General features: G+C 42.5%; 1 protein-coding gene across 2 annotated transcripts in view; it reads left to right on the forward strand.

Annotated features, from left to right (window-relative positions):
• Nucleotides 1–16,258, forward strand: part of LOC139164416 (very-long-chain enoyl-CoA reductase-like) — a 46,730-nt gene that overhangs the window by 23,369 nt on the left and 7,103 nt on the right. For both annotated transcript variants that reach the window (XM_070746512.1, XM_070746510.1), the window contains exons 6-10: nucleotides 1,484–1,599; nucleotides 1,717–1,822; nucleotides 9,341–9,413; nucleotides 9,494–9,537; nucleotides 15,940–16,003. In XM_070746512.1, coding sequence (XP_070602613.1) covers nucleotides 1,484–1,599; nucleotides 1,717–1,822; nucleotides 9,341–9,413; nucleotides 9,494–9,537; nucleotides 15,940–16,003 — 403 coding nt within the window. The remainder of the gene's footprint in view (nucleotides 1–1,483; nucleotides 1,600–1,716; nucleotides 1,823–9,340; nucleotides 9,414–9,493; nucleotides 9,538–15,939; nucleotides 16,004–16,258) is intronic.

A 16,258-nucleotide genomic window follows, 5' to 3' on the forward strand; every position in this document is an offset into this window, starting at 1 on the left:
TCGATGGGCCGGAGCAGCTGGCCGCTGTTATGCCGGGCTATTGGCAATTAGCCCCCTTTGAGTTCAGAATAAGTTTCAAACATACAGTCAGTAAGAATAAATCAAGTTTATATATAGCCTTACAAAAACAATTTCCCAAGAGGAGTCAAATTACTCTCACCCAAAAGTCCTTTGATGCTGGAGCGTGCCAAAACAAAAGAGTAAATGATGCAGCTGTAAAACTACAGTGCACACACACCAAATTCCTCAAAGCTCTTTGGCACAGCAATATGCAAAGTTCCCCAAAGTCCTTGAACACAGGAAGCTGTCCACTCTGATTCAATCTTCTTCCAAAACGCTCTCTCACCAAACGGATAAACGCCCACGCCCCAGCAGTCCCAACCTCCCTTATTTATCATGAACTCATTAGTTTAATTACCCCTTGAACAGCTGTTCTCTCTTATCTCCTTTGACGCCTGTGCAACTGCTCCATACATGCCATAATCCTGCGCAGATGGAGATCCAAAATTAGGTCCTCCATAACAGCATCCCCTTCAGAGTCTGATGACTCCCTAACTGGAGAAGTGACTGGTGGGCTGGCTGCACCCATCTCCCTGTCTGTCTCCTCTCCCCCACTGTCTGCCTCTGACTGTGAGCCAGCTTCACTGTCCGGTTCAGCTGGCAACCAAACAAGTCTGTAATAAACCGAGGATTCCCATAAATCTACATCAAAATCCCCAGTTGCAGGAGCTGGCCCAGAGCCATCCACAACTGCCGCTAGTCCAGCCCACCAACTCTCAGCTTTCCCATGTCTTGCGTGACACATCTGGATTGCCTACCTCCCCCCGCCTCCTCTCCGTGCCTCCACCCCATCTGCCGTTTGGACAGGGAATCAACTCACCTGTGCTGTGCGGGCTGCTGTTGAATACCATTGGATGCTACATATTAATATTTCACTTGCTTATCCCACATTTATTTCCCTTCTCGCATAGGAACTCATTTGACCTAATCAGGAGCCTCATTCTGAACTGGGGATCCGGCCTTCTGCCTTGAACCCCAACCATCTAACCAGGCTGTGTCCCTTATTAAGCACTATTGTTTTCAATTGTGCTAAAGGCAACACTATCTCAGATTGCAAAACAACCACCGCAGTGTTTACATCATTTCAAAGCTAAAATACAAGCAGCCACAATTCTTAGATGATGTAAAATAGAAACAAAAAAAAAATGACAGCCTCGGGGGAAATAAGCAGAGTACTTTCTAGAGCAGTATTTCTCAACCTTGGCAATTTTAAGATGTATGGGATTCACCAGCCAGCAAGTTAGAATGTTGGTTCAACAAAGCGTTGGCTTATAGCAAATGGTCACTCAGCATCCATTCTGATTGGGGAAACTGCATGCAATATTGATGGAGGGAGCTGGGCTTTGCAGCAGCTTTGCAATATTCCGTGCAACTGAAAGGTAAACTTGTAATAAGTCTCTCTCTCTCTTTCTCTCTCTTGCAGGTATTTTTGATAGAATATACGGGCCCACTGTTCATCTATTTTGTGTTTTATCTCCGTATGCCTTTTATCTATGGCCAGGATGACAGATTCACTTCAGGCCGACATCCAGTAGTTAAGTGAGTCTTACTTCTAGACTGGAGGTGTTTATTTTGGGGCATCACAGCTTTATGCCAAATATCTTGCCCGATTTGTCTTTTTAGTTTTCTGAAACGCTTTTATCTTGCTGTTTCTAGCTTGGCATGTATCTGCCATTCTTTCCACTACATCAAAAGGTTGATTGAAACAATATTTGTTCATCGGTTCTCCCATGGGACTATGCCACTGAGGAATATTGTTAAGGTAAATTGTCACAAAATCTACTTGCAGCCCTTGAATGCAATCTAATCTGGCCACTCCCTATAGCAGCCCAGTTGGCAGATTCAACTTTGGGCTATAATGATGCTCTTCAAAATGAGGAACTGTTCTCTGTTGGCGTTTAACGTCCGCTACTGAAATCTGCCGTTCCAAATTATTGCTGCAAAATATGGGACAGCAATCTTTTTTTCTTCTAGTCAAGTGGGAAGATGCTCCTTGTGAGTGGCTTTCCTCCTGGAACATTCTCTCCGGTTAAGACTGTGTAGTTAGTGGGTTTATTAGAATTACAGGGTCTGTACTAGGCGATGCTGATGTTTGACGTTGACCTGCAGCTAACTTCACAATAGCAAGGTACGTTTTACAGATTATTTTTTTTAATGTAATCTTAGACTTCAGCTCCATCAGCAAAACCTAAGAGTTTTTAGTTCATTAAAATGTTGCAAACTTGCAACTATCCTTTTGTAGAAAAAATTTGGACTTGGGACTCTTCTCAAAATGTTAATTGATGCGCCTTCTCCTGGGACTGAACCATTCCAAATCCTTGTGGGGGATTTGAATCCTTTGCTATATTAACAATGCTTGAAGGAGGAAATAAGGTCTATGTGTGGGTGTGTGAGTGAGTGAGTGAGAGAGAGAGAGAGAGAGAGAGAGAGAGAGAGAGAGAGATTTTAAGGAGCAAATTGATGAATCTTACAAACCAAAATAGGTGTTTCTGAATGTATAATTGAATCCTTAAATTAAGTGTTTCTTTGGGCACTTCTGAAGTTATTGAATGATTTAAGGAGAATAATGTAGCTAATAAATAAATAAATAAATAATTTAATAATGGTGGAATGTGATTTTTGTGTTATTTTGCTTTTGCATTTCACATTTTAAATGTAGAATATTAATTAGATCTGTATCCTGTATTTCCTTCTGGAGGTCAGAAAGGAGTACATAATAGATGTGTAATTTTTTCTCATAACATCACATTGAAGATTGATTCAAATCTGGGTACTATTCCAAAATCTTAGCCCCTCTAGTATGATATAAATATTGCATTTTGTAAAGTATAGTAGAGAGCCTGTGAGCATTGATTTTGGACTTCTGTAATTTTTTTTCTATCTTTTGCTGTGGCAGGAGATGCACAGAAAATACTGTAATAGCTTATTGACTGTGTCTGATATATATAATATATCCAGATCAGATCACATTGTTTGTATATAGCTGCTAATTTCCATTTGGTTTTGTATATAGAATTCTCAGGATGGGGGTACCGTTCCAAATTAAAAATACGGCGACCCTAGCAAAGATGTAATAATTTTTTAGGGTGTTAAGTGCTCTTAGCAGACAGTTATTCTCATTAAGATTTTTGTTTCCTGATGCTGCATCTGAAGAATAAATTATCCGGTGGCAGGTGGCCAGTTCTTTCATTAGTTCTTTCAATCTCTGCTGAAACAAAGACCACTTAACGTAGAAGTTGTTACTATTTGACCTGGATTGTGTTTTTGAGATAAAACACGTGCTTTGCTTGAATCTGATTGTTTGCCTTAATTAGAGCATTGGCTGCTGTATTTTGTTCAATGCAAGAGACAGATTTTAACACACGTTTCTCAGCCACTGGAGAACATCGGGATGAATGAGGACAAACGTAGCTATTCTCCAACAATGGCCTTTTTTCCGGCAGTCCAGATTATGTCTCAGAGCACATGCTGTAAGAAAATGCCCTGTTAATTTCTGCCTAATTAACACCGTGAAAGAGATTTTGAATGCTCTCTTTCCCTGGGTGGTCTGTAGTTATGCAGCATTTACAGGCGATATTATTTGCAGGCTCTCCTTTTCTAAGATCCTTCTACAGTATTATGGTCCATTAGATCTAGCAGCAGCGGCATAATGCGCTGTGGGTCCTGTCAATCAAGAATGTCAACCTGTGAGATCCAAGGAGAGGGCTTGTTTTTCTGTTGCTAAGTTGCTGTTTGGAACGCCATTCCCTTTAAGATTAGGTGGACTTGATCCTTCCAGCTTTTCGGAAGGCTTTCAAGACATGGATCTGTTCCAAAACATGGATTGTTAGATTCTGTAAGGCAGGTGTATCAAACCCGTTGGCTGTGGGCCGGATGCTGCATGCGCTGGGTTATGACCTATAAAGCCCTTCATGGCACCGGACCAGAATATCTCCGGGACCGCCTTCTGCCGCACGAATCCCAGCGACCAGTTAGGTCCCACAGAGTTGGCCTTCTCCGGGTCCCGTCAACTAAACAATGTCGTTTGGCGGGGGCCAGGGGAAGAGCCTTCTCTGTGGCGGCCCCGACCCTTGGAACCAACTCCCCCCAGATATCAGAGTTGCCCCCACCCTCCTAGCCTTTCGTAAGCTCCTTAAAACCCACCTCTGTCGTCAGGCATGGGGGAATTGACATTTTCCCTCCCCCTAGGCTTATAAAATTTATGCATGGTATGCTAGTATGTATGATTGGTTTCTAAATTGGGGTTTTAAAAATTAACTTAAATATTAGATTTGTTTACATTGTATTATTATTGCTGTGAGCCGCCCCGAGTCTGCGGAGAGGGGCGGCATACAAATCTGATAAATAAATAAATAAATAAAATAAACAAATGCCCACTTCTCATTTAGCAAAAGGGGGGAAAGTTGTGATACCTCATGTGATGCCACCATAACGACAAAAGTTTGACATCCCTGCTATAAAATAATTTTTATCTACCTAGATTGATTTGGCTTCCTGGCTGTTGTCTGTTTAATGTTGCATGCTTTGTATTTTTAAAATGTTCTACGCTGCATATATCGAAGAAATAAACAAGTAAGGACCTTTACTATTTCTCTCTTTTTTAATAAACAACTCAAGGCAGAGAACATATTTAAGCAAGTACTTTAAGGATGCATTTGGCTACAGTTCCATTCAGCTCCACTCAACAAGCGAATTATCTGTGCTGGCTCAGGATGTGAGGCCTGTAATCAAACTTCTAGATCGGCATTTCTCAAGCTTGCTGGCTGGGGAATTCTGGGAATTGAAGTCCACACATCTTAAAAGTTTTCTGGGTTGAGAAACCCTTATCTAGACCAGTGTTTCCCAACCTTGGCAACTTGAAGATATCTGGACTTCAACTCCCAGAATTCCCCAGCCAGCAAATGCTGGCTGGTGAATTCTGGGAATTGAAGTCCAGATATCTTCAAGTTGCCAAGGTTGGGAAACACTGATCTAGATAATAGTTTGGAGCAGTGAAGGGCTACCAAAATTTTTACTACCATACTGTGGGCGTGGCTTACGCAAGACACCCTGCATTTTATTTCAACATCTTTCGGTGCAAGTTGGGTGCTCTGGGGTGGAGCTCCATTTTTGCTACCCCACTGCGTTCCCCCCTGGCCGGACAGCAGCCCACCCCTGGTTTGGAGGAGGCTGAAATAACAGTAAGAAGACAGATGGAACCATTTAAGAGACGGATGGTTTGAAAGGGCTTCCACAATATCTGATGGAAGCAGAGTATTTTCTGTTACTCTATAGAGCAGACTCAAGAACTGTTGTCTTACAAAGTTAGCGAAGTTGAATTTAAAAGTGGAAAAATGGCTGTGTATGACGTTGGCCAATTAAAAGAGACATTATAAATATGTTATTACCTATTTTCATCTTTTGACATGAAGAGATGAGGAAAACCAGGTTTTTCCCTCCCTAAAATATGAAGAGGCAAAAAATTTCCAGGTATAATTAATTTCACAGTAAACTCCACATTTTTGATTGATGGTAGCCATTGCCAAACAGCTTTTTAATGGGGCTTCTATTATATTAGCAATCAGTAGTATCGGCGATTGGTGGAGGGTAAGGCAGTGGGGCTCAAAAATGAAGAAAGCCGCCCCTCTCTGGAGACTCGGGGCGGCTAACAGCAACAATAAAGCAGTGTACAATAGTAGTCTGATGTTAGAAATAATTAAAAGCCCATTAATATAAAAAACCCAAACATACATACATACATACATACATACATACCATGCATAGAATTGTAAAGGCCTAGGGGGAAGAGGGTCTCAATTCCCCCATGCCTGACGGCAGAGGTGGGTTTTAAGCAGCTTACAAAAGGCTTTATAATGCAGACCCCTCTCTATCTCCGTTGCAGCATCATTCATGCCTAAAAGGGGCAGCACTTGCTCTATGATCCTGAAAGCCGAGAGAGAGAGAGAGATGAGGGGAGGGAGGGAGAGAAAGAGAGAGAGAGAGAGAGAGAGAGAGAGAGAGAGAGAGAGAGAGAGAGAGAGAGAGAGAGTCTTTATGGTGTACAAAGTTAACACGTAACTTTTTCATTTTCTAAAGGCACCTTTTCTCCTTTTATTCATTGCAGGAAGGAACATTTCCTGCAAATATAACATTTTTCTAGATCATTGGTTTTCAGTCTGGGGGTCGGGACCCCCTTGGAGGTCAAATGACCGTTTCACAGGGGTTGCCTACGACCATGGGAAAAGACAAATTTCCCATGGCATTAGGAACTATAGCGTCTATTCTGGCGCCTTGGAGCATATTTTTACAATCTGTCCAATCAGGCGTTTACAATGGGGGTGTCCCTCTGACCTTCCTGCCAATCGGCTTAAAGCTCTTTTGGGAGAGTTGGCGCTACACTTATTTATTTATTTATTTATTTATTTATTATTTGGATTTGTATGCCGCCCCTCTCCGAAGACCAACTTATGGTTGGGAGGGGGTCACCAAAACATGAGGAACTATATTCAGGGGTCACGGCATTAGAAAAATTGAGAACCACTGTTCTAGATTGTCGTACCAGGCTTATTTTCCTTTGAGGTCATTGAGGTTCTTTTGGTTGGTTGTATAAAAGGCTATAGACTCTAGGTCAGTGTTTCCCAACCTTGGCAATTTGAAGATATTTGGACTTCAACTCCCAGAATTCCCCAGCGAATGCTGGCTGGGGAATTCTGGGAGTTGAAATCCAAATATCTTCAAGTTGCCAAGGTTGGGAAACACTGCTCTAGGTGAACTGTACTGTAAGAGGCAAGAGTTTAAGATTTTAGATTTTTGTGTGATTGGAAGAAGAGGCAGTGTTATAAAAACTAAGTCAGTAAGTTGTTTTGGCTTGTGTAGGATTATGTGTTGGTAGCTTTTAATCAGCTGCACTAGATTCATTTCTAGTCACAATTACAATGGGGATGCTGAGCTTTTAAGCTCTTTACTGCTGGGGTATTGGTACTTAGATTGCCTACGGGTATTTGAACAATCTGCTACTCATTTCACCCACACATTCCTCTTTCAAGACACAGTCTAAATCCTTTCCTACCTGCTTCTAAAGTGAAATTCATGGTCTCAGAAGATTTGAAAAGAGGTAGATGGAGCGAAGAACCTGCCCACATGTCACTCCGTAGTTGCCTGTACCTGCTTTCTCTCGCAGCTTTGCCAAACAATGATGGAAAGTGGGTGATGAGTTCCTAAGGGTGGAGGGAGGCTGTGGAATGTAAGTGAACTGTCTGTTGCCAAAGATACGTTATCTAACAAGGCCAAGTGATGGAGAACGTTTTGACTGAAGCAGACAGCTTTTCCCAAAGCAAAATAATTGAACGCAATTGATGTGGGTGGTCGGGAGGGGAAAAGGTGAGTTACCTATGTGGGTTTTCAGGGGGGGAATATCCCAGAACTGACTTCGCTTATGCTGTGCCTAGATGGATTTTTCAAGAAAGCCACACTTTTCGTTGATTTAAAGAGCCAGGAATTCCTTTTGTTGAAGATCCCAAAAGGGATGGTTGGTACCTTGGCTATATCTCTAGATACCAAGAAAATGAAGAACTACTCAGAAACTGATTTCAGTTTATCCCGTTCCACAGCAGGGGTTTTTTTTGTTTACACAAACTCACAGATCCCTTTATATCTTGCTAGTTGAATTGCTAATCCAGTCTGTGCTTCAAAAATAAACACACTCACACATGTTTTAGATTTCAATCACCCATTGATATCCATATTGCTATTTTTTAAATGAAAAGGACAAAATTAGTGTCACATCATCACACCTCAAGCTCCTCTTCTTTTGGACATTTATGCAATGTCACAACGTACATTCAAAAGGATGGGGCTTACCACACAATGCTGGTTTTTTTCCGTACAGATCTCTTTAACCAGTATCTACTTACTACAGTGGTACCTTTACCTACAAACGCCTCTACTTACGAACTTTTCTAGATAAGAACTGGGTGTTCAAGATTTTTTTTGCCATTTTCCACTTACAAACCCGAGCCTCTGAAACTGTAACCGGAAAAGGCAAGGAGAAGCCTCCGTGGGACCTCTCTAGGAATCTCCTGGGAGGAAACAAGGCTGGAAATGGTAGGGAGAAGCCTCTGTGGAGCCACTCTAGGAATCTCTTGGGAGGAAACAGGGCCGGAAAAGGCGGGGAGAAGCCTCTGTGGGGCCTCTCTAGGAATCTCTTGGGAGGAAATGACCTCCACCCTCCCTGTGATTTCCCTAATTGCACACATTATTTGCTTTTACATTGATTCCTATTGGAAAAATTACTTCATCTTACAAACTTTTCTACTTAAAAACCTGGCCACGGAACGAATTAAGTTCGTAAGTAAAGGTACCACTGTACTTCAACTTGTTTTATTGAAATGATATCCTAATGCTTGAACTTAACAGTGCAGTTATTATTTATAGATAAACACTAGCATAGGTTGATTTTGTCTGAAATAAGATGTAAAAAATAGTATTTATTTGCTTGAGGGATTTAAAGACTATAATTACGCTGAATAAAATTGCCCTGCTTGCCATCATAGATTTGAGAAGTTTGCGCCTCTAAAATATTCTGTATTAAAAATTTACCAAAGGGTGCACCATATTTAATGAATTCACTTTCAAAATGTTATAAATACTGTACGTCTATTATAGCAAAGTCTATATTTTTAAAAAGTGTTTCTAGTAATGTCAGATAAGTATTTTTAAACATTTAAACAGCATTTACTGTTTAAAAATATCTTTCTTTTAAATCTTGTCATATAAACCATTTTGGTAGCCTTAATAATGTAAATTGTTAGGAAATAATAATAAACTGAATTTTTTGTAGACTATGTCATAGGGAAATAATAATTTGTTTCTTTGCACTTCATTTAAATCTTGTCACATAAACTATTTTTGGTAGCATTAATACTGTAAATTGTTAGGCAATAATAATAAACTGACATTTTTGTACACAGAGTCATAGGGAAAGCATAATTTGTCTCTTTGCACTTCATTCACAGATATTTATTTCTTTGGTTCTGAGCAACAAAATGTCTGAATTACATTTGAATCACTTAACTGAAGAAAAAGGCAAGTTGGGGAAAACATAATTTCCCCATATTTTGTTAATATAACTTGAGAACTAATTCTTCTTTGAATATGTAGTACCTGCATTCTATTTATATACATTAGGATTAGACAAATAATTTGAACTGACAACATAGTTCATAGCTGGGTACACTCTATATTTTTGTAAACCTCTTTAATATAAAAAAAATAACAAAAATATAAATGACTTGTTTTACAGAATTGTTTCTATTATTGGGGATTTGCTGCCTGGCTTGCTTTTTATATCAATCACCCTCTTTACACGCCACCATGTAAGTAGCAAAAAAAGAAGAAGGAAAGATCATTGGAATGTTTCATTCAGCTGAACCTTCATAAATATTTTCTTCTGCAGATTATGGACAAAAACAAGTCAATTTTGCTCTGATCATGTTCCTGGTAAGTATATTGCAAAATTAAAAATATATGTTAAGGAACATTTGCAATTGTTATTGTCACATTGAACATTTTTTTCATTCCAATTTTATTGTCACATTTAGTCAGTATGATCCTAGCAGAACATTGGCATGTTGGTATAATGAATCGAAAATCTTGCCATAAGATAAAAAGGCCACTTCCAAATCTTGTCAAGAAAACTGCAATTTCCACCCGCATATTCTCATTTCTCTATCTTCTTTTTTCTTTTGATTTTTTTTATTCCCATTGCAGCCAAAGGTGGAAAGTATACAGTGGTACCTCAAGATACGAACCCCTCGTCTTACGAACAACTCGTGATACGAACCCGGGGTTCAGAAAAATTTTGCCTCTTCTTACGAACTTTTTTCGAGTTACGAACCGGCGTTCGGAGACTGCTGGGAAGCCGCGCGGCTGTTTTAAAAGGTGACAGCCGGGCGGTGGGGCTTCCCAGAAGCCTCCCGAACGCCGGTTCGTAACTCGAACAAAGTTCGTAAGAAGAGGCAAAATTTTTCTGAACCCCGGGTTCGGTTCGGGAGGTTGCTGGGAAGCCCCCCAGCCCGGCTGTCACCTTTTAAAACAGCCGCGCCGCTTCCCAGCTGTCTCCCGAAGCCGAACGCGGAAGTTCGGCTTTAGCGTTCGGCTTCAGGAGACAGCTGGGAAGCGGCGCGGCTGTTTTAAAAGGTCGCAGCCGGCCTGGGGGGCTTGCCAGCACCCCCCCAAACCCCGAACCCGGGTTCGGGGGGATGCTGGCAAGCCCCCCAGGCCGGCTGTCACCTTTTAAAACAGCCGCGCCGCTTCCCAGCAGTCGCCGAAAGCCGTTTTTTTGCGGGGGGGGTTTGGTTGCACGGATTAATTGACTTTACATTGTTTCCTATGGGAAACAATGTTTCGTCTTACGAACCTTTCGTCTTACGAACCTCCTCCTTGCACCAATTAAGTTCGTATCATGAGGTATTACTGTATTTAAGGAAGTTTTAAAGCAGATACACATTTCCTATATATTAGGTGTCATGGAGATGAAACACTCTGCTCTTGCTTTTTAGTGTTTTCCAACATCCCCCCCCCCCAAAGCTGGTTAAAGGCATTTGGAAAGAAAAATGGAAGTAGTAGTTTACTTATTTTTAGAATTTATAGTTTATCTGCATTCTTTTCATATTATTATTAGTGTTGGGCGAACCCAACGAAATTCGGGTTCGGCACCCGAATTTTTAAAAAAGTTTGAGTTTGGCACTCGGGAAAGCACAGGAAGCGCCACCGCCCAGCTGTCACCTTCCGGAACAGTCAGGGAGCTTCCCGGCGCTCTCCCGAACCCGAGCTTTTGCCGAACTTCTGGGTTCAGCGTTCGGGAGACCACTGAGAAGCGCCCCGGCTGTTTCTGAACGTGACAGCTGGGTGGCGGCGCTTCCCAGAACAGCCGGGGAGCTGTTGGCTGGTTGGGAGGTGCAAAAGGAGGTGGGGAATCCCATGAGGGGATTCCAGGGGTGGAGCTTTGACGTCACTGAGACGTCCTTCCTGGAGTCCCTGTTTCAGCCGGCCAGGAAGGACGTCTCAGTGACGTCAAAGCTCTGTCCCTGGAATCTCCTCGTGGGATTCCCCCCTTCCTTTTTCACCTCCCAACTGGCCGACAGTTCCCCGGCTGTTCTGGGAAGCGCCGCCGCCCAGCTGTCATCTTCAGAAACAGCCGGGGTGCTTCTCGGCGGTCTCCCAAATGCCGAACCCGGAAGTTCGGCAAAAGTTTGGGTTTGGGTGAGCGCCGGGAAGCACCCCGGCTGTTTTGGAAGGTGACAGCTGGGCGGCGGCGCTTCTTGGCGCTCTCCCGAACCAAAACTGGAATTCTGGAATGTATTATGTGAATCTGTTTTGAATTAGAAATTGTCTTGGTAAAGGGTCCGAAAAGAAAAAAAAAGTGGAACGAGGGGCAAGGTAAAATGAATGGAAATAAAAGAACAACCTTAATAAAACATTATTGTGTTTTTAAAGTGAATATTTTTAAAGTGAATACAGTGGAACCCCAACATAAGAGCTGCTCGACTTAAGAGCTACTCGAGATAAGAGCTGGGAGAGGAGAGACATTTTTTTATTTTATTTTATTTATTACTTGGATTTGTATGCCGCCCCTCTCCGCGATACAAGCCGAGAAGAGCCGGGCTGGCTTACTTTCCTTCCTTCCCGCGCTGATGCAGAGCCACTCGAACAAAGCGTCGCGCCCCTCTGATGCTTTCGGCGGCTTCCGAAGCGACGCTGGGCTCTTTTGCCGCCAAAAGCGTCAGGGGAGCGTGACGCTTTGTTCGAGTGGCTCTGCATCAGCGCGGGAAGGAAGGAAAGTAAGCCAGCCCGGCTCTTCTCGGCTCGTATCCCGGCACTTGGTGAGTGGAGAGGCGGTCGCCTCCCCTGCCGCCCCACTCTGGGGGTCCTTGGCTTCTGCTGGGGGTGGGGGGATCCGAACGCTGTTTTGAATTTCTCATTCCGAGTGGCCCAAACGCCAAAGGCGAACTTCCGCACCTCAGGAGTTAGCTCGCAAACGGCGCGGCTGTTTTAAAACATCGCTGCCGGCCTGGGGGGGGAGAGGGAAAGGGGGGAGAGGGGGGAGAGAAAGAGAGAGGGAGAGAGAGAAAGAGAGAGGGAAAGGGGGGAGAGAAAGAGAGAGGGATAGAAAGAGAGAGAGAGTGAGAGATGCTCAGTGAGCCTTTCTTTGAAGTTGCCTTTCTTTCTTTCTTTCTCTCTCTCTTTCTTTTTCTCTCTTGCTCTCTTGCTCTTTCATTCTTTTTTCTTTCTCTTTCTTTCTTTCTTTCTCTTTCTTTCTTTCTTTCTCTTTCTTTCTTTCTTTCTCTTGCTTTCTCTCCTTCCTTCCCTCCTTCCATTTCTTTCATTCTCCCTCTCTATTTTTATTTCTCTTTCATTTTCTTTCTTTCTCTCTTGCTTGCTTTCTTTCTTGCTCTTTTTCTTTCTCTCTTTTACCTTCCCTTCCTCTATTTCTTGCTTTCCTTTTCCTTCCTCCCTTCTTTCCTCCCTCTACAGTATTGGGTGGCAGTGAAGTTACTCTCCCCTTTCATAAGTTTCCTTGCTTCCTTCCTCTGTTCCTGTCCCTTCACCCTTTCTTTCTTCCTTTCTTTCTTCCTTCCTTTCTTTCTTTCCTTCCTTCCTTCCTTTCCTCCCTCCATTTCTTGCTTTCCTTTTCCTTCCTCCCTTCTTTCCTCCCTCTACAGGATTGGGTGGCAGTGAAGTTGAATAAATAACTACAGTTTAATGAATAAAAATAAAAGTTTGCCATGTTGATTGTTTTGGGTAAAAAGAGGAAGGGAAGGAAAGCTCTCAGCTTATCATCTTATTAATAAGTAAAGTTACATTTATTCTTGCAATGTCTTTTTGCATAATTTAGACTAACTTTGTGAGTTTTTTGAGGGCTGGAACCAATTAAAATTATTTACATTAATTCCTATGGGGAAAAGTCGTTCGAGATAAGAGCTGCTCGACTTAAGAGCGCAGGTCCGGAACGAATTAAACTCGTATCTCGAGGTACCACTGTACTTTAAAAACAGCTTACTATGATGTAGTAATTACAGGACTGGTTAAGGGTTTTTTCCCCATTTGACCAGTAGCTTGCTGGTTGGTTTTCAGTCAAACAGCTGAGAAACTGTGAGAATAAAATTAAGGTATACCACTTTCCATATTTCAAAGGAGTCACGTCCAAACAATCCTTTATGTGTGTGACATCTTCAGGGTTTGTTTGGAGCTTATCTTCTTGTTTTTAATGAGAGACACATATGTGCCACACAAATTTCTGCACACTAGGATATTGTTTCTAGTAATTCTCTGGATGTTTATATACTGCACTACTGGCAAATTCCTGAACTAATTTATAGTAATTGGTATTATAATCAGAATACTCTGGCAGAAAGTAGAGGCTCCTGTGTGGTTTTAGCAAGGCTATTTGAGCCCTGTCCTTTGGTTTAGAAGAAAATTATCATGGTCACTGTTTCCCCCACATCCACCTGCACATTCCTTGGAGCAGGAGCTGGGCTGGAGCTAACCACAACAGTCACATAGATCTTTTAGCTTGCTATTTATTTTGTTCTGTTTTTAGCTCAACTCCTATCCAAACTGATCCCTATTGGGTCCTCCCAAAGACCTAGCCTGGCTTTTTCACCTGTGCTGCTGAGTCTATTCTGTGATGTGCATGTTTTTTATCGTGATCCTCAATTATGTGCGATGTCTTGGATTTTGTTGGGTTATTGTGTGTTGTATTTATAATGTTATACGGCTATAATTTATAAGGCTGCCCTTCTCATAAATTGTGAAAAGGGCAGCCCTATAAATCTTTTGAATTAAGAAAATAAATATACAAAGTGTTAGCATGGTAACAGGCTAAAGCGAAAAACTGAAGAGTTTCTTTCCATATCTTAGCTACACAATACAAAACAGTATAGATCAGTGATGGCTAACCTTTTTTTCCCTCGGGTGCCGAAAGCACGTGGACACACACGATCATGCCTACGCGAGTGCCCACATTCATAATTCAATGCCTAGGGAGAGCGAAAATTGCCTCCCCTGCCCCTCCCCGGAGACCCTCTGGAGGCCAGAAGCATGAATTCTGGGAGTTGAAGTCCAGATACCTTCAAATTGCCAAGGTTGGGAAACACTGCCTTAAAGCAATGAAGGGGTTTATTTTTCTGCAGAAACACAAAAGCTTCCATTTGTTTCCAGAGGAATCATCTGGGTGCTTTCCAAGGGAACACACAATTTCAGCACCCAGCTGTCAAGTGGAGCGGTTGAGATACAGCACAGAGCTAGCAAAATAACTGTTTCCTCAGATTTTGAATAGCTATATGAGCTGAATCCCCAGAGCTCCTAGATCAATGATCAATCCCCAGAGCTCCTAGATCCCCCCTGCATGAGCACCTCCTACGCTGCCCCCATGCATTTGCATAATCCCCACCCCCACTCATTCACACAGGCCTTAACAAAACCTGAGGTGGTGAAAAAACGGCCAAACAGGCAAACCAAAAGTTTGGAAAAATGGACTTCCGGTTTGTCTGTTGGGTGGATTTTCACACTCCGAGGATGAAACAGCCATCCCCAGGGACAAAAACCAGCTGGCTAGTGGGTGCCTCTGCTCTGGAGCTGACCTAGGGCAATGTTTCGTATGCCCTCCGGTATGGCTCCGCGTTTCACCTGTGGCACGCCTGCCATAAATTCACCATCACTGCCCTAGATAATTTATACGGTGTAAGATGAATCAGCCTTTATACAGATAAATCAAATCTGAACTTTTTGCCTTGGCAGTTTGCGGAATGACTTGGTAGAAAGGCTGTCATCTAAATCAAATGTTTGTAATAATTTGTAACAACTGAAGCTTTACAGGTAGCGGCCATTCAAAGCTATAACTGCCTTGAAAAAAAGTGACTTATGATTGATCCTTGCCCTTACAACCTGTGGTCACTTTCAAAATTCGGGACCCTGGCATTTGGCATCCGTTTACAACAGCTACCATGTATTGATGCCATGTGATGGGCAGTTGCCACGTTCCCAGAAAGCTTCTGACAAGCAAAGTCCATGAGAGAAGCTGGATTTAGTTAATGGTTAATGATTTTCTGAATGATCATGGCAAAGAGATAGTAAAATCAGGCATAATTCACTTTGTGACCACACTGCTTAGTGATAGAGCAGTGATGGCGAACCTTTTCTTCCTTGGTTGCCGAAAGAGCGTGTGTGTGTGCGCTATTTCGCGCGCACAAGTTCCCACACCCATAATTCAATGGGAGTGCGAAAACAGCTTCCACCACATCCAGAGGCCCTCTGGAAGCTGGAAATGGCCTCTTTTCCAACTTCTGGTGGGCCCAGTAGGCTCTCCCAAAAATGCCCTCCCAGAGCCTCTGTGCAAGCCAAAGATCAGTTGGCCAGCACACACATGCACATTGGCGCTGAGCTAGGGCAACAGCTTGCGTGCCAGCAGATATGGCTTCGCGTGCCACCTGTGCCATAGGTTCGTCATCATTGTGATAGAGCTTCCAGCCCCAATTGAATTATAAGTCAAGGGCTACCTGTATTTGAAGATGCGTCAAAAAAGCTGTAACACTATGCAGTCCAGAGGTACCATGGTGTAAACAGAAATTAGATTTTTCTTTAAAACTGGACAAAACAGATGAGATTTTACAGGAATTCTTCCGTAATTGGTTTCTTCCAGATGTGTTGGGGCTCTCTGCAAATTCACATTCAGTATGGGAGCCCAGTTTATCTGAAGTGGACCAAATGGGTCTGTATATGAGAACTAGCTCTTTCAAATTAGGAAAAAAAATATATACTGAGAGCCCTCTGCTCTACTTAAACTGCCTTTTCTTTCATTGTCTCTCTTTTCATCCACTTTCTCATTCTCTCTCATTGCAGACCTGCGAAGCTGGAAACTTTTCTATCCATGTTACACTTAGTAATGTGAGAAGAGATGGAAAAAGCTGAGTGTTTTGCTTCTAATTAAATACTGTTGTGGTTACTGTTGACTTTACATTTATGTTGAATAAATATATAGGTGAATAGGGGGAGTCTTGCAAAGTGCCTCTTCCATGAATGTGGCCGATCTCAACAGCTTGCTGAACCAAGCAAAACGAGATAAATATGGCTGTAAGAAAATTTTATAGTGTGGGAACATTCCCGATATGGGTTTTAGTTCCTCCAAGATTTTGTACTCTTACCCATTTTGTATCCCCAT

The sequence above is a fragment of the Erythrolamprus reginae genome, chromosome 3 (assembly GCF_031021105.1).
Source record: "Erythrolamprus reginae isolate rEryReg1 chromosome 3, rEryReg1.hap1, whole genome shotgun sequence".
NCBI lineage: Eukaryota > Metazoa > Chordata > Lepidosauria > Squamata > Dipsadidae > Erythrolamprus > Erythrolamprus reginae.